The sequence below is a fragment of the Dendrobates tinctorius genome, unplaced genomic scaffold (assembly GCF_039654945.1).
Source record: "Dendrobates tinctorius isolate UK_male_01 unplaced genomic scaffold, ASM3965494v1 ptg000037l, whole genome shotgun sequence".
Lineage (NCBI taxonomy): Eukaryota > Metazoa > Chordata > Amphibia > Anura > Dendrobatidae > Dendrobates > Dendrobates tinctorius.
Window position 1 is genome coordinate 30,550,202 of NW_027361705.1, and position 26,076 is coordinate 30,576,277.

The 26,076-nt window shown below is 42.2% G+C and overlaps 1 protein-coding gene across 7 annotated transcripts in view; it reads left to right on the forward strand.

The window, feature by feature from the left end:
- BRSK2 (BR serine/threonine kinase 2) overlaps nt 1-26,076 on the forward strand; it is a 195,953-nt gene that overhangs the window by 140,297 nt on the left and 29,580 nt on the right. For 4 of the 7 annotated variants that reach the window (XM_073574023.1, XM_073574024.1, XM_073574025.1 and 1 more), the window contains 12 exons: nt 6,996-7,081; nt 8,189-8,329; nt 9,449-9,565; nt 9,781-9,814; nt 9,921-9,989; nt 13,702-13,848; nt 16,043-16,074; nt 16,416-16,580; nt 18,668-18,765; nt 18,856-19,006; nt 19,913-19,973; nt 25,186-25,393. In XM_073574023.1, the coding sequence (XP_073430124.1) occupies nt 6,996-7,081; nt 8,189-8,329; nt 9,449-9,565; nt 9,781-9,814; nt 9,921-9,989; nt 13,702-13,848; nt 16,043-16,074; nt 16,416-16,580; nt 18,668-18,765; nt 18,856-19,006; nt 19,913-19,973; nt 25,186-25,393 (1,309 nt within the window). Of the gene's footprint in view, nt 1-6,995; nt 7,082-8,188; nt 8,330-9,448; nt 9,566-9,780; nt 9,815-9,920; nt 9,990-13,701; nt 13,849-16,042; nt 16,075-16,415; nt 16,581-18,667; nt 18,766-18,855; nt 19,007-19,912; nt 19,974-24,876; nt 25,394-26,076 lie in introns of all 7 variants that reach the window. The other 3 variants (XM_073574019.1, XM_073574021.1, XM_073574020.1) reach the window with 1 other exon arrangement.

Here is a 26,076-nt window from a genome sequence, read left to right on the forward strand (position 1 = left end):
GGAAGCGTGAGTAAAGTTCATTTTTGACTTAAGAAAAGCGAGGACATTATCTTTTAAGAGGATGAATTCTAAGAATAAGGAATGAGGGACGTTAAAGTTTTTTCTTAGCGATGCAAAGTCTACGAAATTGGAGCCGTTGTGGATATCTCCCAATTTTGTGATTTTTAATTCTGGCCAAATAGTAGGGAGGGTTACGTTAGAGAGGCTAAAAATAAGAGTAAGGGGTATGTTTTTTAGAATGGGGAATTTGAGTGTCCGTCTGCTTGGTTTGGAGAATTTACACCAAGCTTGAGCAATGGCCAGGAATAGAGGGTGAGCATTAAAGTTAGGAAGATGATTTGAGATTGCTTGAGTGATGATGTTGCTTAACTGTTTACCATTGTTTAAAAATAGTTCCAAGTCAAACCAGGCCGGAGGTTCATGTTGGGAAATCCAATGGACACTTTGTTTAATCAGAAGAGTTTGATAATGGGCAATAATGTTGGGAAGGCCCATCCCCCCATTCCCTTTTTTCCTGTGTAATGATGAGGAAGAAGTCCTAGCTTTTTTTCCTCCCCACAGGAAGGTTTTGAACAAAGATTGGATGTTTGTCAGAAGTATGACCGGGATGGGCAGAGGGAGGCATCGGAGAACATATAGAATTTTTGGAAGGATGTGTGTTTTAAGGATATAATTTTTTCCCCACCAAGAGAGATTTTTCTCTTTAAAGATTAAGCAGTCTTTGCTTATTGAATCTGTCAAATTTCTCAGATTTATCTTCCCCATAAGGTGGAGATTATTACAGAGGGAAATACCTAGGTAAGGAATCTCTCTGTTGCACCAGTTAAGGGATGTTTTTTCCTTTATTGCATCTGTTTGTTTAGTGTCAAGATTAAGGGGAAGGATGTTTGATTTTGACTGGTTGATTTTGTAGTTAGATAGGTCCGAGAATTTGTCTAGTTCATTGAAAACCTCAGATGAAGAGTTTTGGGGGTCAGTTAAAGTCAAAATGATGTCATCTGCGAATAGGCTGATTTTGTGTTCCTTGTGTTGGGTATGGATACCTTTAATTTTGGCATTGTTACGAATGTGTTCGGCTAAGGGTTCGAGAGCCAAGTTGAAAAGTAGGGGTGATAGAGGGCACCCCTGTCTGGTGCCGTTCGAGATAGCAAAGGGGTTTGAGATATGATTGTTGGAGGTTATTTTCGCGCTTGGGTTTGAGTATAGTGCCATAATAGTGGTCACTAATTTTTGATTGAATCCAAATTTGAAAAGAGTGTGTCTAAGGAAGTCCCAATTTATGCGGTCAAAGGCCTTCTCGGCATCTAGTGATATTAAAGTTGTTGGAGTTTTAGTCGAGTTGGCGTACCTAATAACGTTTATTAATCTCCTTGTGGCGTCTGCGGGTTGTCTCCCATGGGTGAATCCCATTTGGTCATTGGCCAGAAGATACGGGAGAAAGTTACTCAACCTATTGGCTATTATTTTGGAGAACAGTTTTATGTCTGTGTTGATGAGGGAAATGGGGCGATAATTGGTCATTAGTTCAGGGTTACCTTTAGGTTTTGGAATCAGGACAATCGTGGCCTCAAGCATTTCCTTTGGAAATAGACCCCGAACTGCGGCAAAGTTGAATACTTCTGCAAGGTGAGGAGATAAGAGTTTACTGAAGGTTTTGTAGTATGAATTGTTGAAGCCGTCGGGGCCTGGGGATTTGTGGAGGGGGAATTTGTTAATAGTATCTTCTATTTCAATAGGGGAGAAAGGGGCAGACATAAAGGCCAGGTCGTCGGTTGATAAAGAGGGAAGATTGATTGAGTTGAGGTAGTCATTGATATCTTGCGAGTTAGGTTGGGAAGAGGAAGAAGTTGGTTTGAGGTTATATAATTTTTGGTAAAATTGGGCAAATTCGTTAACTATGTCTTGGGGGTGGGATAGAATGCCGTTTTTGGAGGTGGCTACTATTCTGTTGATTCTGTTGTGAACTCTTTTATTCTTTACCCTATTTGACATGAAAGAAGTTGGTTTATTTAGTGCAGAATAATATTTAAATTTTGAGGATTTTACTACAGCATCATAAGGAGTGCTGATAAGTGATTTGAGCTTTTGTCTCAGAGTCAAGAGTTCAAGTTGGAGAGAGGAAGATTGGGAATGATGGGCTAATAATTCGGATTCTTTATTGTGGATTTTGGTTTGGACTTCCAAGATATTCCTTCTATTCTCTTTTTTAATTTTTGATGAAATATCAATGAAAATACCTCTAAGTACAGCCTTGTGGGTGCACCAATTATTGAAAGGGTTGGTTGAGGAGGATTTGTTATCTAGGAAGAATTGGGAAATGGCCTTTTCTATTTTTTGCTTGTGAAAGGTGTCGTGAAGGATGTTGGAGTTACATCTCCACATATTAGCTTTCTTAAGAGGGGGACCTAATTGAATAAGACTGTGTACTGGTGAATGATCAGAGAAGGACTTTTTGCCTATAGAAACCTCCTGGAGTCTGGGGAGAGTGAACACGTCTGTAAGGATTAGATCAATCCGGGATGCGGACTGATGTACGTCTGAAAAGAAAGTGTACTCTCTTGACGATGTGTTTAGACACCTGAAGACGTCGAAAAGTTCGTTTTTAAAGATCCACTGATTTAGGTTATTTGAGGGACTACGGGTGTGTGAGGAAGAGTCAACAGTGCTATCCGGTGTAATGTTGAAATCTCCAGCAAGAATTAGTTCACCTTTTCTAACCTTGGAAATGATTTTCAGGAGCTTGTTTAGAAAGCGAAGCTGGTGCCGGTTGGGGGCGTATAGGTTAACTAGGGTACAGATTTGTTCATTAATTTTGCAGATCAAGATGAGGTATCTACCGTTAGTATCTTTATGTTCATCTATGATTTCAAAGGGAGTTGAAGAACTTATCATAGTGATTACACCTGCTTTTTTCTGAGGGCCACAAGATGTAAAAATGTGGGGGAACTTTTTGTGGTGGAGGTGTGGATGGTTGTTAATCATGAACTTAGACTCCTGAATACATGCAATGTCAATGTGTGATCTTTCTAGTTCCCTCCAGAGGGAGAACCTCTTCCATGGGCTATTTAGGCCTTTCACATTGTAGGAGGTGAGTTTAAAACTCATGATAGATCTAATTTGGATTAGGTATGGGGATGATCAGTAAGGAGCTATGTAGCTTGGAACCTGGAGCAAATGAATACAATGATAGAGAATAAACCAATACTCGAATACAATCGGTATGTATCGGCAAAAGAAACAACCTATAAAGAGAAAAGTAGATTGTGAACAATAAACAGTAAACATAAGCAGAACACTAAATAATGAACTGCTACTAAGCACTCGGGGTATTACACATGGACGGGTAATAGTGAAACCCAATGTAAACGTGAAAAGAACCTAGTAGACATTAAAGTTATTTATCATTTTCCAGTATTTTGTCTTGGTCTGGAGATGGATTTTAGAAAATTGGCGCCTTCCTCTGGGGTGAAGACAGGGATAACTTTGCCCTGGTGGCGGATTAGGAGCTTGAGGGGGAACCCCCAATTGTACGGGATTCCTTTATCTCTGAGGGCAGAGGTGACGCTGGAAAAGGAGCGTCTAGCGTCCAATGTGAATTTTGACAGGTCAGGAAAGACCTTCAGATCACTGTACGGGTCCGGGAATGTTTTTTGGTCCTTTAGGTACTTTAGAATTTTTTTCTTCGTTTGGAAGAAGTGTACCCTCAGGATTGTATCCCTGGGGATATCAGCTGCTAGTTTTGATGGCCGTGGAAGTCTATGAGCCCTGTCTATCTCGAGATCGGAAGAAGAGAGGTTTGGGATAGCTGTTTTGAAGATATCTTTAATATGGTCAGAGAGATGTTCTGGAGGAATGCTTTCCGGGATGCCACGTATCTTTAGATTGTTGCGGCGGCTTCTATCCTCCACGTCTGAGAGTTTGAGTTTGTAGACCTCAGCAGAAAGTTCCTTTAAGTCAAAGGACGAATCAGTTGATTTGCGTTCGAGTTTTTGTAGTCTCTCTTCATGATTGATAATTTTTTCAGAGAACTTTTCGAAGATTGAATTTAATTTGAGGTCAAGCTGTTTACTGTGGTCTTTGAAGTTTTTGTCCATATCCCTTCCCATTTTTTCCATTTTTTCAGATAGATTAACCAAGTATGAAAGTACGTCTCCCTGTAGCGATTCGAGACTTGCTTTGGAACCCTTTAAAGATGGAAAATCTTCTTCATAATTGTAACTTGGGAGATTTTTCTTGGCCTTGGATTTCGCGGGGGAGGAATTCGGAGAGATAACCTCTGACTCTTCGTCCGAGCCAGATTGTTCGTGTGAAGAGGTATGAACATTTCCCCACACTCCTGGAGCACTTCTTTTAAGTCTCTGAGAAGTGTCCATCTCCACGAGGAACTGGTTATTTTTACCAGTATTTAGGGGTATGTGTTGGGGGTAGTAGGTTTGCTTTGTGGGAGAGTTAAGCCTGCGTGGTGAGCGGGATCTGCTTCTATTAGTAGTAGTAGCTCTATCGCTGTTAACTTGGCGTTGTGGGAGAGCTTTGTTGCCTCTTGGTAGGTTAGGGATTTTTGAGGCAGGAGAGGAACCTTTGTTTCTAGTGGCGCTCATTCTGGAGATAAGGAGAGATTTTATGGATGTGTAAAGCGTTGTCCGACTCACCCCCCTTGTTTGTTTTTATGTTTCCCCCTTTTTACTTGAGTAGTGGTGGCTGATTTAGAAGATATAGGTTCACAAAGAGTATGGGAAAAAGAGCTTCACCTTTTAAGATATAAGCCACCAGGTGGTGCTATTGTGCTGAGTGTTCCCCAGACCAGTCTCTCTAATAGGAATTGTGTGCTTTGAGCTTGTTGTTATCACAACTTAGCTCTCTGACCATTTAAGGGAGTGAGATTAACCCTTGCTTTTATAGTAACACAGCAGGGCTTCCCACTCAGGCAGTGTGATTAACCCCTCCTCAGATTTTAGTATTTCTTGGGGCAAGAGGGATGTGAGGGTCTGTTATCCTCAGTATATACAACCACAGCGGCTCCCTGCTAATAAAGTTTGTGGTAAGTATTAAGTATTATTACTAGTCCGCTTCTTAAGCTCCCAGCTGTCTATTAAGGAAAGACCTTTCCCTGATGTTGGCACAATTAGAACCACAGCATTACTCCCTGGCTCGTAGTGAGCGGTGATCCTTGTCTCTATATCAGCGCTGGCTAGCTGATCTTTCAGAGCTTTTTCAGAGCCTGCTGTGCTCGTCAGCTCTAGGGGGATTCTGTGCCACTGCAGATGACCCACCTCTTTAGCTGCTGGCGTGGCAGTGTCCCGGTGACGAGAATTCAGCAGTGGCACCTGCTCCTCCCGGTCTTCCTCTCCTGGTCTGCGGCGTCTCCAGTGGTTGTAGATCTCCTAGGAGAGAGGGGAGGAGGAGCCAGGCCTCGTAGAAAATTTAGTCCCTGGCTTCAGGTCTGCAATGAGGTATAGGCCGCAACATCTTCAATAAGGGCCAAAATTAGTCCAAAATGATCTTGAAAGATCCTGTAGATTTTGGGAAGCTAATAAAGAGGCATCTAAGCTTGGATGGTTCAAAACCACCGCAGATTAAGTCGGATTTTGCGGGTTTCACTGGAGCACCCGGTTCCTATGTCCTCATGGTACAAGGCATAGGCCACGCCCCCCTGATTACCAATTTCTGAGGTATATCACTTTCATGAAAAGTTGGATGACTACCAATATGGCTGGCATTCAACACGCAAAGGCTCCTGAGGGAAACAAAAATTACTAAATCCTAAAATTGGGGTTTAGGAGTGGGCAAAAAATATGGCAATTTTTGATAGAAATGATCATTTTGACCAAATTGTTTTCAACCATCTTTCCCATGACCAAATATAATTAAGAAACTGACGATGAGCTTTTTCTAAATTTTCCAAAGGAGGACACCTATATTTATAAAGGAACTTTTACCAGGTCAAAAGTCACCCATTTATTCCTATTGTACCCCCGAGTACTCTGTGTTTGGATTTTTTTTATAATCCGCCTAACAGTTCCAGAGATATTGGCCTTTTAATCTAGTACTCATTTTTATTGTCTTTACTAAGAGGGCGATTTTAACAGGGTAATTATATGGAGCAGCCTAAAGACACGCCCCCGAGGATCCTGTGAGCCACGCCCCCTTTGTAAAGCTGATCAAATTCAGCAGTAAATAAAAAGGCCCATATTTCTGGAACTGTATGGCGGATTAAAAAAAAAAAAAAGGAGCAAAACTCACAGGAGCAGCAGGAAGAAAATAAGAGTGAAAATTGTCCCCTTTTGACACGATGACAGATCCTCTTTAAGAACATTTTAATGTGAAAGAGCGAGCCACTTAATCATCACCTTTCCAAATATTACATTTGCATAACCAGACCCCTTGTCCTTTTCTGGTCAGTCCCCCACAAAATAAAGCCGAGATATTGCCAGCTATGTACATCATTATTTTTTCATTTTAGAAGGAAAATAAAATTCTAGCTAAGTGACGTCTACTTTATTCCGCATACTTACAATTCACTTGGAAGTTTAGAAAAAGATCTAAAAACTGACAGACATAACATGGCCTTATGGGAAATCGTCAGCTTTGAAGGCGCTCATCACCCGTTACAATGGCTGCTGGTAGAAAAATACAAGAAAACAACCGTAACTGCCTGCAGAATGCACTGTACAGAAATACGTTTGTCAGTGCCGTCTGCAGTCAGATCCCCTTATTCCAGAGTCTTTCAGTTCTTCTTCTCTGCCTTAGCGCCTCAGTCATCATATCACATATATGGCCTACCTGAGAAATATTAATATCGAAAACGTTCTGCAATTGCAAGTACTTTCTTTTTTCCATCCTCTGGATCTCCATTGATCCTCAGATGTTGCGTAGTCCCTTTACCTGGTGTAGATGTGGCTGTGCATAGGCAGAAATCCGCCATATAGTGTCCTTTAATTCTATAGATATAGTCCTGTTACTGTTTGATTATAACTTTCCTTAACCTTCTCTTCCAGGTGGAGCGTGAGATTGCTATACTCAAACTTATCGAGCATCCGCATGTATTAAAGCTGCATGATGTCTACGAGAACAAGAAATATTTGTGAGTACACGCCATAAAAGTATCTATCTTATTCTACATGTTTTGCCCTTCAGCATATTTATCAAAACATTTTTGTGTCTGTTCTTTCCTTCCTAAATAAAGGGTTTATCTCGAAATTAAAATTGTTGGCCTGTTTTACATTTGGAATCCTAAAGGATCAGCTATTCCCCCCGACACGCCAATACTTGCATGCTTGGCTTGGCTTGGCTGAGCATGAATGATGAGATAGGAGTATGCCATAGCAAACATCTCAGGCTGCTCCCTTTTTCTCTAAGAGCAAAAGGATTGGGTATGTTGACATTCAATATGCCCACCCCCTCTTCATCGGATATTTGTCATCAGGGGAGTGTTGGACACACCTATAATAATTAAGTAGCCAATTTTGCTAAAATTGGCAGGTTGGAAAACCCTTCATCTAATGCGTATGGGGCAAATACATTTATAGTAATCAGTGGTCTTTTGATGAGAGCCCTGACAACCGCCCCCTACCTGACCGCATCTGTGGCTCTTTTCTTGAATAGCCAGACAGACACACCTGCTGCAAGGATAACATTGGACCATGTCGGCTAATCAAAAAAGGAGCCGTGGATGCCGAGAAGTAGGAGACAGATCTCAGGGCTCCTGTCCAGCAGCCACAGATTACTAGCGATGGTTCTGAAAATCAAATTGCTCCAACTCTAATGGCCACCCTTAAGTTTCCCAAATTTATAACTGGAAAGTTGTAACTTTTTTTATGACAAATGATAAATATACATGTTGGGTAAAAGTAAAAAAAGTAGAGTTGGGCTTTCCCCAAAATCTTTAATCATTTGGGCACCAGCTATCTTCCCTGACTCATCCATACACAGGATCGCTTGGCTTGGTCGAGAGAGCATTGGTCAGGTCAGATCCTTCTCTCCTTTGACTTCATCTGACGGGAGGCCCCCCATACATATTAGACTCTTGGCCAGTCCTCCGATTTAGCCTGATGGACACGTGGGGGGTTAGAATGTTAACAGATTCGATTAGAATTGTTGGCATCTATAGGTAGAGTAGCTTTATCCATGTTCTTTAACTAACTGCCCCGACTTCCCTTTACATCACATTTTCTCCCTGTGCTTTCTCTAGATATTTGGTCCTGGAGCACGTTTCTGGTGGAGAACTTTTTGACTATCTGGTAAAGAAAGGACGTCTCACGCCAAAGGAAGCACGAAAATTCTTCCGTCAGATCATTTCAGCCTTGGACTTCTGTCACAGTCACTCCATCTGGTAAGAGGATTTAGAAAAGAGACTGAGGCTGCATTAGCCATTTTGGAAACTTGGATTCATCGGATAAAATCACTTTAAGCACGCTCTTTAGAATTTTGCGCTTTTGAGAATTTCCGCAGCAGTCGTGTCCACATTTTGGCTTTCCAAATGCAAATCAATTGCAGAGCGATGGCTTAAAAACTTCTGCTACTTAGTGAGATAGCTCTATGGTATATATATAAATCTCATAATCGCTGTTTTTAAAAAGTTTTTAAGTTTTGTGTTGTTTATGTCTACTTCCCTTTTTTTCACATTGTTCCTCAACTTCTTCATTAAGGGCTTTCACATTAATTTGTTACTTTAATTTTTTACATATTTTGTCTCAATATTGCGACAATTGGGAGGATATAGTCAAACATGCATTATAGTTTTTTCAGGGATTTTGGATTGACTTGAAAATGCAATGATGAAATAATCGGAAATGACTGGTGTTACAGACTGTTGAGTTTCCAATAATCGGGAACGAGAGATGGTTAGAATTCTTGTTTACCACTTATCAGGCTTGTGTATATAGGCCGGCAATCACCCAACAGCAAAAGGCTTATTGATCGGGTGATCGGATCACTCATCGGCAGCACAACGTCACGTGTGTATTAACGATCGTTCTGCGCTCATACCATTGGCTAATCTAAACAGGCCATTAGATGACTGCTAATCAGCTTGTGTTAGATGATTGTCAGCTCTTTCACGACCATTGTCATCTTGAACTAATGGGCCCTAAAGGCCGCCATAAACATTTGATGACTACCGGCCAAACGATGCTTTGACCGATCGTTCAGCCATCGGCAAACTCTGCCCACTCTCCCAAGCTCAAGAGTGCTTGCTTGGCCAAACACTCCTTGGTTTGCTGAGAGCTACTGGTTGACATGTCAACCGGATGCATATCTACCGGAGAACAATGTGATTGGTAGTGCTAAATCAGACATGCCTGATTAACAGCTCCCTCAACAATCAGTTGGCCAGCACCCCCTTACACAACAGACCATCATCTGAACCCATCGATATCGGTGAGGTTGACCAACATTATTCTGTGTATAGAGGCCTTACGGTATTCAGTGTTCAACCCTCCTTCTTTATCAGTCACAGAGATCTGAAGCCTGAGAACCTACTTCTGGACGAGAAGAACAATATCCGAATAGCAGATTTCGGGATGGCCTCTCTGCAGGTCGGAGACAGCTTGTTGGAGACCAGTTGTGGGTAAGTAGCGGAATACATTGGGAATTATATTGAACTGATCTCCTGTAGCTGCAAATTTAGAAAGTATGGGTGCAACATGAGTAGAAGACTACAGAAAATGGTATGGCTTATGTAAGGACATGTAGGACATGTGGGAGACCAGCTTTAGGTGAAAGATACTAAGATACTTAGAGCATTAGTACTTACAGTATTTGCATGTTCTTCTCTCCTTCAAGATCTCCACATTACGCCTGTCCAGAAGTGATCAGGGTGAGTAGTTAGCAATGTAACACAGACACCAGGGTGTACTACCAATATTAGAAGTTAGGGGACACTACTGGACTGTCATTCCATCATGCCTTTACATTCATTGCAGGGTGAGAAATATGACGGCAGGAAGGCTGACATCTGGAGCTGTGGAGTCATCTTGTTCGCTTTACTTGTGGTGAGATTTTATTTCTTTTCACCAATTGATATGGCAATCTACTAAAAATAAGGTACTGTGCAAAAGTTTTAGACAAGTGTGGAAAAGTTCTGCAACTTGAGAATGCTTTCAAAAGTAGAAGTGTTAATAGTTTATTTTTATCAATAAACAAAATAAAAAGTGAAGGAACAAAACCATTTGCCTTCAAAGCAGCATCAGTGTAGGTTCTAGGTACTTGACACTTGCACGCAGTTTTTGAAGACTCTAGGCAGGAGGTTGTTCCAAACATCCTAGAGAACTCAGAGAACTCACCACAGTTCTTCGCTTGGGTGAATCTTTCTGTCTCCTCGTGTAATCCCAGACAGACTGGATGATGTGAGATCAGGGCTGTGTGGTGCCATATCATAACTTCCAAGACTTATTCTTCTTTATGCCACTTTCACACATTCAGTATTTGGTCAGCATTTCAGTATTTGGAAGCCAAAATCAGAACTGGGTGATAAAAGTACCTCTGATTGTTTCTCTCGTGGTTTGGTGCCACCAAAGAGACATATCCCACCAAAGAGGCCTGCATCTGTCTAGTATAAGCAGTCAGTGAAGAAGTGGTCAGAATTTTCATTCATTTGTGTGGGAATGCCAACCACCTTGATTCAGAGCTCCATTCTCCAGATAAGTGCGGGTCTTATTAGTGGGACCACCATCTATGATATATTTATGACATTTCCTCCGGATGCACAGTAAATGTATGAGATGGGAATAAAATTAATGTAAAGGAGATAATAAAGTCTAGCAATAAACAGAACACCATTGAGACAATAGCCATGTCTGGACTCATATGGAAACAAGAGTATTTATGGCCATAGCTGGTTGTATAGCCTCTACCCCTTCAACAACATGTGGATGTGGACCCAGAATGCCCAGACTCAAAGCACGTACAGTGCAATATAGTAGTAGGTCAGAGAATAATAAAATATCTGGACCAAACCATATGGCAAGTGCTTTCAATTACCGCAATCTTTAAAAAACATATGTGGTTTCATAAAAAAAGCATGAATTTCTTTAACATATGTTTTTTGACCACAACTCATTCGCATTATATGAACTCGGCCTTAGAAGGATAATCAGATGAAAACCTCACCAAGGCTGCCCCAACTGTAATCTACTGACGTGGCTAGTATTCAGTTTCTCTGCAGCACCCCCATAGGGATAATGAGGTATTACATGTTTCTCATTAAAAATGAGTGGGTTGTCTGTGTAATGCATGAACCTGCTCTGTATTTGGAGATGTGTTTTCAAAGCCAGATAACCCTATTAAAAGGGCAACACAAATTAAAAGGTCCATGTTAAGGACCCCATACACATTAGACTAACGTCAGCAAGACCAGCTGATATCGCCGAGCTCGGCTGACAGTCTAATATGAACAGCGGCTTCCAACTCTCCTCCAACAGATGATGTCGGGAGAGATAAGGATCTGTCATGTCTGACTTTGGACTGCCAAATCTTTTGGTCTTGGTGTTCTAAGAGTTGGGAGAGAGTTATCTATTGTGTAGGGGGGCCTCTTAAGGCTCCGCCATCCTGACATCACTCCTACACAAGAATAGCCATCTTAGCCCATCACTCCTATATTCTCCTGGAGAACAAAAGGGTTCGGCCATTGAAGCTCAGCAGGTCGGATCCTTACGCCCCCAACATCATCTGTTAGCGGAGAGTCGAGTGGCCCCCATACACATTAGACTGTCGGACAAATTTCGCTTAATGTGTATGGGGCCTTTAGATTACTTATTTCTTATTCAGACATCCTTTTTTTGACTCAGCACTAGGCGAGTTCTGGGCTTCATTATGAAGAATCCTGCTTATCTTTCTATGAGTAGAGCGTCTGATCCTTCAGAACGTTATGTAATTATCTGCATTTACCTCTGATTGTTCTCCTGCAGACTCCTCTGTGGACACATAACACTTCCCTACAGATTACTGCAGCGCTAGCACAACTCAACACTTTTATGAATACTGCTGTGGCAGGAAAAAAAATGTCATGATAGAGTTTGAAAAGTTTCTGTTCTGTTTAGTTAGTTAGATATAACTTTTTTTATCAGCAAAGAATGACCTCATTATGTGTCCTGTGGAAACCAATAGGATTTATGGAAAGACCGGGAAGCTTACAGCACATCGCAGTACTTGGCTATGTGCACATGTTGCGGATTCACCTGCAGGTTTTTCCGCGTGGATCCGCAGGTAAAGTGACCTGCGGTTTGGCCTGCGTTTTTGCCCTGCGGTTTCACACCTCTACTGTGTTAAAGGTGTGAAACCGCTGCGGAATCCGCACAAACAATTGACATGCTGTGGTTTGTAAACCGCAGCAAAACCGCGCGGAAAAAAACGCAGCGTGAGCACAGCGGATTTGAAATGCCATAGGCTAACATGGTACTGTACCATGTCTGCGGAACTGCTGCGTTTCCGCAGGGCCAAAAACGCTGCAGCAGAATCCACAACGTGTGCACATAGCCTTAGTCTCCATAAAAATGAGGCAGATTCACAGATCCTCAGTTATGATAATTTGGTATATACAGGAGCACAACCATTTAATTGTATTGCTGAAGATCCATAGTACAAGCGAGATCCAGCATAAAGACCTCCCGAAATGACCGTCTGCACATAGATCTCCTCCAGAATGGCAAATAAATGATGGACTAGATCCCATTGCTATAGTCCCGAAGCAAATGTAAGGAGGATCAAGTGTATTGTTATCCACAGCTGAGATAGAAAAATGCTCCTTGCTACATATTACTCACTTTGCCAACTTTCTGCATGCACATCTTTGGTCTAGTGGGTAATACCAGCACTTTGCATGGTCAAGTGTGATGAAGGCCATAATTGGGTGGTTACCGCTTAATATGTCTGGTTGAAGATTTGACATAGTAAAGGAGTTATTGAAGTTGTGGAAAGCATCCAATTTAGGTCCAAATATCTATTTTTATAGGTAGTACACCTCTTTTTTATTGTTTCGATGTTGCAGTAATTGTTCTCTTTAGTTGACCATAAATTACATGGTAATTTTTTTTGCTGTTTGTAGGCACCACCAGGGGGCGCTCGCAGCATAGGGCTTTATTCAAGTAGCCCCCCCCCCTTCCTCCTAGTGGCAGCAGAAGGAATTGCATTCATTAATGGCTTCTCGTCAACTCTTTTTTAGAGAGTTTCGGGTACTAGGAACCCTCCACCGCACGCACACTTAACACACACACTTAAGGAGTCTTAGAAGACAACTAGAGAACAGTTTTGCCAAGATATTATTAATATTTGGCTATCATATGACAAAACATACATAAAAGGATAATTATCTTCATGATAATTCATATGAAAAGGGACGTTACCGGTGTGAAACGTGTCATGACTGACAGTCTGCTCTCCTGATCTACATGTCTCACACTGGTAACGTCTCCTTGAATTATAACAAGCTCTGGAGGCAGGTTCTCGGGGAGATCTATGTCCGGCCCATAGATCTTAACAGCTCATTTACATATTACGAAAAATTTAAATTTCTCTAGAGCAAGACATCAAATCACAGATGTCAAGGTATCATTTTATTCAGCTTCCTGTGACCTGCATGCCCATATAGATGACTTAGGAGGGTAGATCCTACAGACAGATTCCCTTTAATTCTTGGCTGTATATTGTTGCATCACTAGAGTTTATTTTTTGGCAGCCGAGCTCATGACTGTTCTTTTTGCACTTCAGGGTGCTCTCCCATTCGATGATGACAACCTACGGCAGCTCCTGGAGAAGGTAAAACGAGGGGTCTTCCATATGCCACATTTTATTCCCCCTGACTGTCAGAACCTTCTATGTGGGATGATCGAGGTGGATCCTATCAAGAGATTGACGGTGAGTAATACGGAATGGATCAAAGGCAGTCTCTTCCCCCTGACATTAATTTCAGCTGGAGACAGAATATATTATTGGTTCTTCAGCCTTGAGAACAGGTTGTTGGATCTTAAATGAACTAGAATGGAGATTGTGTATTACATCATTGTGCTGTCACGCTGCCATCAGCATCTCCATTCTCCATCATTAAAATTCAGCAAGACATATAAAATGGTGCAACGTCCTGCAGCAGCTGCAATAACTACCTGGTGTATGAGGGGCTGAAAGTAATTGCAATATGTATGATATCCGGGGTAAAATTAAGGAGCACTTTGGATACAAAAGCAGCATAGAATACCCTCATGTGATACAGATCAGGCGCGTGATATTGAACATATAGATACGTTATACATAGTCTATATAGCTGGGACGCAAACCCTGCATCCGTGATACCATTCTGCCTGGCCCCCAGTACTCTGACTCCTCCGTGTTCAGTAACGCTCAAAAGCTATGGGGATAGTCGTACTGATTCTAAGGTTATTTTGACAACTTTTTTTTGGAGCAATAATTTAATTAAATCTAATCTACCTAGGTCCATAATTTTTTCTAAGGATCAGAGTTCCAATTTACTAATGCAGAGCTCCAAAGTCTCAGTTTCCTTTCACATAGCTTAACGAAATTCAGTTTATCTGCAGACACCACTAGGGGGAGCTCACTGCTCAAAAACGTATACAGCATCCATTGAACCCTATAATAAACCCATTTGCAGTGTGCTCCCCCTAGTGTTAGAAAAAATAGTTTTCATAATAAAAGCAAAAGTCAATTACAGGATATTAGGAACCCCAAACCCACCATCCAATTGTGACCTGGAATAGAGATAAAGTTACAAAATTCATCTCTATTTAATTTTTGTGGCAGTTGTATCACCTGTACTTCTACTTTGAGATTGTAATGTGTATATGCTTCAACCTCTTACATGATCAGAATAGTGTCTTTACCTTACACAGTCATGGCCAAAAGTGTTGGCACCCTTGAAATTGTTCCAGAAAATTAAAGGGAATCTGTCACCAGTTTTTTGGCCTATCTACTAAAAATATCATCTAATAGAGTGTGAGCTATACATTCCCCAACTACTTGTGAAACCGCCTGACTCCCCATGAATACCCCATAAAAACCTTTGATATAGCTCCCACGCTGTATGTAAATATCCTTGGTTCGGTCCGATGAGCATTGGTTCTGGTCCCTCTCTCCACCCCAATTCGGCGTGCTGTATGCATTCCGTTCTGTGAATAGCCTTGTTTGCGTACAGGTCCCATGCTTGCGCATACAAATTGCCTTCCGCGCGTGCGTAGTATGCTTTGCCCAACTGCAGGCAAAGCCGAAATGCATTAGTGCGCATGCGCCGGTGAACTATGTCCCGGAACACAGCAAAATACTTCCGGGACATAGTACTTCTGGCGCATGCGCACTAATGCTTTTCGGCTTTACCTGTGTTTGGGCAAAGCATACTACGCACGCACGGGAGGCAATTTCAATGCGTACGCGCGAGACTTGTACGCGAACAACGCTGTTCATAGAGCGGAATGCGTACAGCACACCAATTTGGGGTGGAGAGAGGGACCAGAACCAACGCTCATCGGACCGGGCCGAGAATATTTACATATAGCGCGGGAGCAATATCAAAGGTTTTTATGGGGGATTCATGGGGAGTCAGGGGGTTTCACAAGTAGTTGGGGAATATATAGCTCACACTCTATTAGATGATATTTTTAGTTGATAGACTAAAAAAAACTGGTGACAGATTCCCTTTCAGGAATTTTTCCCAAAGAATTATTGCAATTACACATATTTTTCTATACACATATTTATTTTCTTTGTGTGAATTGGAATAACACAAAAAAAAACAGAGAGAAAAAGGCAAATTGGACTTAACCCCAAAAATGGGACGGACAAAATTGTTGGCACCCTCAACTTTGGTTGCACAACCTTTGGAATAAATAACTGCAATCGCTTTCTATAGCCATCAACAAGCTCTTTAATGATACTTCATTTTCTGGAGCAATGTTAAGACCATGACGGTATGGTTCCTCCAGTTGTCTCTAAGGTGTGCCCCAATATGAAGACCAGGTGCGGCACCTTGTGCAGCGTCACACTTAGCGCTAGCATGGATGACGTACCGCAGTATGTGTTAGTTGTATGTTTTTTTCCCTTGCAGTTAGAAAACATTCAGAAGCACAGCTGGTACATGTGAGTATACAAACCATGGCAGATCTCACGCCGTGTGTATGTGCTGTATTTGTGGTGCCTGCATGTGACGCGCTCAGATATGACGGAAATCTCTGTGTATGAACCAGTCATAGCTGTGCGTGCTCATCTGAGAAGTGCTGTCCACGACAGATAAGTGTGTCTGTGACTAGGAGGTGCATGGAAATGAAGATTAGTGGCTGTGGCAGATTGCTGTGTGTGTATATTAAGCTTACTGACAGATAGATGGTTGGCAACAGTGCGTACATATAGCACACTGACAGATGGCTGTGTACATGGAGGATTGTGTACATGCGTGATGTTCAGACCTTTTTTTAATACAGTGGGGGCAAGAATGAACCAGAACCAGAGCAGGCAGTCCCCAGGAAGGTACAGATGGGGTCTTTGCCGTCGCTAGAGGATGTGGACCCTGATGTATTGGAAAGTATGCACTCCCTAGGCTGCTTTAGAGACCGCAACAAATTACTGCAGGACCTCTTATCTGAAGAGTAAGCGTCTACATTGGTATTTCTTTATTTGTTGCTTTACACTTCACTATATCTATAAGGACACAGTCAGGTGGCCATATTAATCAGAGTAAGATCGGAACAGAGTGTGCGGACTGGCCGGCGGCTCTGCCGACCTAAGCGTGACAGATGCATGTATTTCTCCTCAGCAATCACACTCAGATCGGGAGAGCCGCTGGCTAGTCCGCGCACTGCATCACCAGGGGCTAGTCCATGTTGTACTGTGCATGTATTGATTGTCAGTTCCCATGTGCATGAGCTCACGGTGTAATATTCTCAGTGTACAGTGGTGGTGCGCTCCCTCACTGGCTCTGATGAGAACTGAAAAGCTGGTATGAGAGCGCACTGTCAGTGCTCATTGTAAGGAGATTACTCTGATCGTTTCAGAGTGGGAATAGAGGCCCCTGCCATCTGTTGATGTCACATTTGAGTATCCATTCCCAGCATGCACTGGGGATTGATCAAAACCGAAATCGTTAAAAAACAGTTAGATTAGAGGGGGGAGGGACTTTTTAATTAAACCATGTTAGGAAAATGATTATATTATTAAAATAAATAGATAGACATTTAGGATGAAAATGAATATTAGTTTTGGACCACCCCTTTAATATCCAACATGGCAAGAACTAAAATTGTGTGCTAATATATCTTTGGCAATCAGAGCTCTAAATCTCCTGTACGTAGATCCAAACATGGCCAGTCATTGGATTTTATTAATTAAAACTCAGTAGCTCCTCCAATCGCTGCTGCTCCACTGATTTCTTCTGTGCCCCTTTATTCCAAAGCTATGCCCCTCACAAATAAAGGAACAAATATAAACCCAGCACTCAACTTAAAGGTATTTGTAAGGCGGTTTATTGTAGTACACGAAAAAAGACGTTTCGGTCAATGTGACCTTCTTCAGTTACGTGTGGTATATAGATTGTGTAGAGCTTATCGGCATCTATCAGAGAGGACGATGGGTGCTTTAGGCATTGAGGAGAATGATCTCTCTAAGGTAATGAGCTTGTCCGTATATAGGAGAGGGGCAAACGTGCCTGCAGATGTGGTGTCCACCGGCCATCTCATTACCTTAGAGAGATCATTCTCCTCAATGCCTAAAGCACCCATCGTCCTCTCTGATAGATGCCGATAAGCTCTACACAATCTATATACCACGCGTAACTGAAGAAGGTCATATTGACCGAAACGTCTTTTTCCGTGTACTACAATAAACCTCCTTACAAATACCTTTACGTTGAGTGCTGGGTTTATATTTGTTGCTTTAACGGTTTGGGAACCTAACCTTAGCACCATCTTGAGTTGTGCTCACGGTGTTCTTTCTATTTCCTCACAAATAAAGGGGCATATTTTCTCTTCAACTAACTAAGTGTTACAGGGAAAATTTGCACCATTATTACCAGCAGTCAGCATACCTTTAGAATGGAGGGGCACAGAGCTAAAAGGAAAACTGTTCCAGAATCAGTGAAGCAGCAGCAATTTAAGGGGATACTCAGTTTAATTAAAATAAAATATCCGGTGAACGGTCCTCTTTAACATTTTATATTTTTACTGCCTGCTTCCACCATTAGAGGGAGCTTAGTGTATACATTTAAAAGGGTTTTCCACAATTAGGACACTCTGCACCTCCACTGATCAGCTGTTTCACGGTCCTGCTGGGGACGGATGTAATCGGTGTTAAGAGCGAAGCGTCACCACTCTGCCACATATCTAGTGGCCTCTTCCTGGTACTGCATACCAGCTACTATTCATTTCAATAGGATCCATTCCATTGATTTAAATTGGAGCTGATTTTCAGTACCCTGAAGCAGGCACTCAACAGTCTGATGGAGCGTTGATGGAGCAAAGTGATTCCAGAGAAATGCAAAGAGAAGTATGAAATTTATCATTATACAAGGACAAGCAGCCATCCAACTATCAGTATCAGTTCCTCTGTACGTCTTTGGCCGCCATATCTCTTACAGAATAAAAGATTTAATTATGGTGAAAAGCCCAAAATCAGCATATTCTTCTTATAACGAGAGACAAGAGCTGAACTTTGTGTAAACCACTTCTTGCTTAATATTCAGAGAGAACCAGGAGAAGATGATTTATTTCTTGTTACTGGATCGTAAGGAGAGGTATCCCAGCCAAGAAGATGAAGATCTCCCTCCAAGAGCTGACATCGGTAAAGTATCTGCTCTCTACTTCTATCACTTATCATGCATTTTAATCTGATCACGTTACATTTCTTGGTCATTATCGGAATCATCTACAGACCCACCTAGGAAAAGAGTCGATTCTCCGATGCTGACCCGTCATGGGAAGAGAAGGCCAGAGAGAAAATCTATGGAAGTGCTTAGTGGTACAGATGGCGGCTCACCAGTCCCCGCGCGCAGAGCCATTGAGATGGCACAGCATGGGCAGAGGTAAATCTCATCTCTAGTTTTATAAGCCTCTTTGAGTATTTCAAAAGGAACTCGTTATGTTCTTACTAATCTCCACGACCCTGTCATACATTTGGCCGAACTTACATCTGTTGTATCTGGGAAATGGAAGTAAGACTACCACAGACTCAAGATATGGAGCCACCTAATGTGTATGGCCATAACATTTATCGCCTACCCACAGGATAAATGTATGATTGCTGAGGGTCTAACTTCTGGGATGACACCCTATGTAATGGAGTAGTAGTGTGACCACTGCTTTATTTATTGTTGAACATGCTCACTACTGCTCCATTCAGAGGGATACTTTGGGATCTTGTGATTTCTGGGGGTTCCATTAGTTAGACCCCAAGCAATCATATATTTATCACATATTATGTGGATAAGTGATATACAGTATGTTGTTCATGGCACACCCCCTTTAAGTACCGATTCAGGTAATCCTCCTTGTGGAGAGAAACCTGCAAAAATAAATTGGGCTTGATTCATCAAGACTGGCCTTCACACTGATCTTGGTGAGGGGATGTGCTGGAGTCAGACTCTCTGTGTTCATGAAGAGGCATACACCTCCGTGAATCAGGTGCGTCGGATTAGTGGTTTGCACCTCTGTGCGCTCATCGCCACAAATCATATTCCAGCTCCTGCTGAAGTAAGATTGGTGGCCTAGCGAACGACTCCGCTTGTCATGTATTTTTCACGCCCTGCCCAATTTGTCGGAGCTGGGAGAAACTGGCGGGAAGTCACAAACTTTAGGAACAACTCCAAGTTGTGCCAAAATTTAGCAGTTTTTCAGAATTTTGCCATGAAAGCTTTGATGCATTTGGCCCATTGTATTTGAAATCCAACTAGCAGTGAATGAAAAATGAGATGTGCTCATGTTAATTTCAGGTCGCGATCTATCAGTGGTGCTTCTTCAGGACTTTCCACCAGCCCCCTCAGCAGTCCCAGGGTAAGTGATCCTTTCTCCATTTCTCTACCCCTTACTTATCCCCTGCCTTCTCCCACTTTCACCCCTTCTTTAGTATCCAGGGCTGTTATTCCACATACAACTATTCTTTCCTATAACTGCACAATCACCATAACTTGCTAATAATGGGAGGCATTCTTTTGTTAACCCTGTCTGTGCCAGTCATCTTTAATACTTGCCTTTGGTGTAATATATATGTATAACGCTATATCGTGTGTATAATGTGGGCACACAAATGCTGCTTGAGTTACTGAGCTGAGTAATCATAAAGGTATAATACTATATATAAAACTGTTCAGGCCTCATTGAATAATAACCTCAAACCTGACCATCACATATCTATATAGAAATGGCAAAAACAACACAATCTATAAAATATATGACATTAGGCTCATTTAAGGCAGGTTTTTAACACTTTCCCTTAGTAAATTGATATTTTATCCATAAAATAATGACATAAAAATCATTGCTCAGTAACTCAAGTCAAATCCACATGTTGTGTGTATTTGTGTAATTTCTGTGTGACATGGATAATAGCGGAAAGTGGTTGATATGAACACTAGCTGGGCAACCCTCCATTTAGGATAGGGCCCCATAGTGACTTTTCTTCCCCTACTAGAGCATTGCACGGCCTCAAAACGTACAAGAAATTTACTAAGTTGCAAAGTGCAAACAATATGTTATAAAAATATAATCTTTATTAAAGGAAATACATGTATACAAACGTGAGAAAGTAAGAATAAAAGGCGGATAGGCCAGATTGGCTAGACAAGGTGAACATGCCAGGGAAGGGGGGGGGAGGATGAAGTGGTAAATAGAATAATATCAATAATGAGGCAGTGAAATAAATAATCAAATACTAATAGGTGGTTAGTGGTATGTCTAACCACAAAAACTGCATGAAAAGGAGATCAGAAAAATCAGGGAAAAATACTTCAATCATAAATAATATTACTTGATGACATACTGTCAAAGCAATAAACCGTACCACAAAACCCCAGACAGACTCTCGACGCGCGTTTCGCTGATAAGATAGCTTCATCAGGAGTGAGAATGAATAATAAATGGAGATATACTGTATGTAATATCCAGTCACACTCGCAGCCACATGTGATGCACTTCCGGATGATGGCGCACAGGACCTGAGCGCTAGGCCGTCGCACACAACCCATGTATAGCGTAAGCACGCAGGCATTTAGATGGTCACTCTGCTTATCATTGTTGGGAACATGCAAGTGGCAGTAATACCATAATTTTACCAGGAAGTGCAGTCAACCAGAAGTCACTGTCTTAAAAACCAAGGCACACTCTACAAAGCAAATCTTGCTCCGCACAGCACTTTCTTCTTCCCTGGAGAAATTGCTTCCATAATACTGGGTCTAATGTAACATATCCCAATATTTTTATCATGCGGATCCCTGAGAATAACCTCTTTCTGCCTCTCTATAAAATCAGGGGTGTATGGAGGTACAATATGAGCCCATGGCAGACTGGAACACAGATCTGCATGGCAGTCATGTGGATAATGCACTTATTCAAAGTTTGCACCTGTCTCCCCGGGTTACCTTCACCTTCAGATGGTGCGATTTTATTCCTAATGATTTTTCCTATAATATATACTGTATCATTTCTATTTGGCGTGAAGTCTCCTGAGCTACTGAAATTGTTTATGACAATCTAGCATATTCCACATGGTGTTATAATGACTTTTCACTAGGTACACAATATTCTAAGTATTCCACTTTACTCTCTGTTCGGGATGCCTAGCTAATAGTCATGTCTGGATAAATGAAATATATCCATGTTTCTGATTTTTATATGTTACTGTTCTAATTGCGCTCTATGTAATTCAGCATACGCCTCCATTATAACATCACATTTGTGCATTGCAGCATAAACTTAGTAATCCTCCATATTTATTTCTCTAGACACTCCCAGCTATAGATACCAGTTACAGTGTAATAGTCAGTGGCAGTGACAGAGGTCATATTTTCCATATGTATAATATGTAATACATCTAATGTGAGGCAGATATATCATTTGGAAAAAAGTCATTAGAAAAATATAATAAACAAAGGTTTTGGACACTTTTGAAAATGTAGCAGTTTTCTAAAATGTCTTCCTATTATTTTGCTGACGTAGAGTCTGTATAACTCCTTCACATAGCTGGTTGTCCTAATGCTTCTGGTATAGATCTGAAAACACACTTCTTTGGAATGTGTCAGCTCTCTGCTCACCCCTCTCTTCTTTTAGTTCATACCTTGGATTAAAATCCAAGAGGCATTTTCACAACAGAAAAGTGTAACTGTATTTATTGCATTGTCGCTGTAGCGCTGCAGCAATTGTAAGATACTAGCAGGTGCGTAGGATGCAGTGACGAGCAGGAGGCAGAGCAAGTGTTAACGGGTATTTTTATATAACAAGAGAAAAAGATGACAACGCTTTCTCCACGCAGGGAGTTGATATATACAAGATGCACAGAAGTATTGCGCGGGCAAATATGTGAAAGTACAGTATAATATGGTGACAGCCTGACTTCAGCTGTCAACAACGGGAAAAAAACAGAGTTGCTAACGGCGGGAAAGGAAAAAAACGTAGGGTTCAACTTATCAGATTCTGTCGTCTGGAGGGAGGTGATTGGAAGATCCCACGATGGTGCCGCAGATGGCGCGTCACGTTGAGAAAGCAGTTCTGGATGTACCGGAGGCACTGTCTCTTGGCGGCGGAGAAGAGTCTGGGAACCTTCGGTGGGTCGCTGTATGTCCGGGTACCAGTGGCTGTTGTTTCAGCAAATGAGGCGGAGGGATCCGGTCTCAAGGCCGCAGCCATGGCTGTAGAGTTGAAGTCTCTGACGGGGGCTGTGCACCCTACGCTGTTAGGGGTCAAGCGTTGCAGAGTACGGTCAGAGTTTCCTGCCTGTGGTCGCGTAGGGTCGGTGTCCAGCAGCGGAAAGTGGTCACTGGAGCTGTTGCTGGATGCTGGGAAGTACACACTCAAGCGTAGTCTGCCGTCTGTTGGATTACCCGCAGGAAGGGAGCAAACCTTCGCTTGCCGCACCTCCTGTCTTCCCGCCAAAAGCCCCAGGTGCCGACGCCCAGCCCTTTTTATAACAGACCCGTCCTGGTCAGGTTCTCTGTCCCCCTGCAACACTAGTGGCAGTCCCAATGGTTCCGGACCAGAGACATCATTGCCTCTGTTGTTCCAGTCCTTCCTCCCACACAAATTCTATGGAGAAGCCTATTAAGTGAGATCAGTCCTTGGAATTTCAGACTGATACACTGTAAGTGATATGCCACTAATATATGTGCAGTGGATTTTTTTCAATGTAAGTGAAGGAGATTGCAGAAATCCCATTCATATGCATGGGATATGGATTGCATAGAGATTTATATTAGAGTTTAATATGACATGTAAATATACCCTTAAAGATAGCAGAGTGGAGAGAAGAAGGGAGTGCACATTACAATGATGAGAAAGGAAAAGCATCCAAGTTTTGATGGAGGGCAGATCACACAGGCTGTAGATAGGGAAGAAAGCACAAAGGATGCTGAGGTAGGAGAGATCACATAGACTGTGTATGAGTGTAGAGAGCAGAGAAGTGATGGCATAATCTGCAGGGCAGTGCATGGAAGGAGGGAAATATAGCATCAATGTTTGTCAGCAAGGGAGAAGAGATCCCTCTTGGACTGTAGAAAGGAAAGGCAGTACAGGATGAAGCTGTGCTTCTGCATGAGAGCTAGTGAAGGCAGCAGATGCCTAACATGTATTACAGGGAAAAACACAAGAGAGAGTCTAAACTAGGAGCTATGTGCAGCCTGCATGTCAAGGGCCTTTAAGTGAATGAAAGAAAGGGAAATTGCATCCTGAAACTTGGTGCTGCTTTTTTTTTAGCGGTGGATGACCACTAGTAGATGTCAAATCCTTGTTTTCTATGCTTAGGTGTTAAACCATAAATCTTTCTGCGTATGGTGTTCAGTTTTTTAGATTTGATGTCCTGCCCCCTCTTTACCTGTCTCGGTTGGTTTTCCATATTTAGCTGCGGATTAGCTTTGACATCAGATTAGAAGATGAGTGCATGTGAAGCAAATCTACATGCATCTAAGTTAAACCAAAAACATTTTTTGGTCGATCCATAACTATCTAAATGTAAACTACAGATTCTCTTGTGTATAAGAGTTTAGCTCAAACATGCTAATGTCCTCGTATTCACCAACATAGGACTGTGGGAAAGTGAATATTCCTGCCTTGTAAAGATACCAGTGTAAGCAGCTGGGAATAATGTGATTTACGCTGTATGGAGGATTGCTAATATTATCCATATCTGTGATTATCTTGTAACGACGTGGCAGGTAATTTGGCTGATGGCTTTCTCATTGCTGCGGGACTGCTCTCTCGCTTTGGCTGGTTTTGGGGTGCTGCTTCTAACATGCATGTCTTTTGTTTTCTTTTCTTCATTCTCATTTTGGCTGCTGTCATTCCTACCATTGACCCTTTGTACCCCTATTTGACAAATTATCGTTCCTCCTCCCATGGCTGCTTTGCTTCAACGTCTCTATTTGTGACCCGCTAAATCTATCAATCTGCGTCTTCTTCCCTGTTGCTTTCAAATTCTTGTATTTTTTCCCTTCTTGCTTCTGTTCCTCCCTTTGATAAATGTCTGTACTTATTTTCCCATTATTTTTCATGTCTCACTTCTGTCTCCTGCTGTTTGTCCTTTATCTCCTCTTCATATTACGCTCTTATTTACGTGCCCATGTCTTTGACTGTGTTTCTGCTTCTTTTGATGTCCTGTTTTTCTTTGTGGGTTCTTTGGCATGCTTTTTCTTCTGTGCCTTCCTCTCTTTGCTTTTACCTCTTGCCTTCCTTACTACGTTTTCTCTCACAGCCGATAAGGAGGTTTTTTGCCCTTCCCCAGTCTTCCACCCCATCTTCTTCCCCACATACCACACCGACTTCTGACTCTGCAGGGCATAGTGATTGCAGCCTTACTCATCCCAAAACCCACACCTTTCCGCCCAAGCCCAGAACTTCAGAGAAGCCCCTTCAGACGACTCGCTCCAATCCCCTTCCTGCAGCAAATAACTCTAGTGTCCCGTCAAGGGCTCCGAACTCTCCTGCTGGGCATAATGCGTGCAGAACATCAAACAAATTGCCAGCATCTGATCTGGCCCCCAAATCTGTGCCCCTTATACAGGTTACCCCTCATCCGTCACCCCGTGGCAGCCCCCTCCCTACTCCCAAGGGAACGCCTGTACACACGCCCAAGGAAAGTCCAGCGGGCACCCCTTCCCCTACCCCTCCATCCAGCCCAAGTATTGGTGGAATGCCTTGGAGGACAAGACTGAATTCGATCAAGAACAATTTCCTGGGGTCACCGAGATTCCATCGCCGCAAACTTCAAGGTGAGAAAGAACGAGTGCAACCAAAGAGTGGGTGACTGATGCAAGTGCTGGGAGATCAAGTCTCCTTTAGACTCTAGGATAATGACATATAGGAAATGTTTTGGTAGAGTCCTTAATATGAAGAGCAGATTTAGCTGCCCCTGTGTCTGCCAATTTCATCGAAGGCTACTTCTCTCTGACAAGCAAAAAATAATGGCTCTCCCAGATCAAGGAATCATTTGTGATTTTGAACCCAAAGAGGCGCTATGTTATTAATGATAGGAAGACATTAAAGGGTTATTCCCTTGTCAGTCATTGACGGCTGAGACGCGATTACCTGTGTCCATGTGCCGGTTACAGGAACGTGGGAGACTGGAAACATTCATTCGGACTGTGCACGCTGTCAACAGCAATATGGAAACAGCAGTGTGCAGCCCATTCCATAGTCCTGACCATGTGTGGATGCCAAATTTGGAGGACTGACACAGGAATAACCCCTTATACTACTACCACAGTATATAGGGACAGCTAAAGTGGCTCCTCATAACTCAACCTCAGGACTCCTTGTTTATCTGAGCTTTGACTGCAATTGCATGTGTTTTTCTTTACATTTTGCGGAATTAAAAGTTTCTCTGATGTTATGGAACAGTAATATTTAAAGGGATTGTCCACTACTTTAACATTGATGACCTATCCTTAGTATA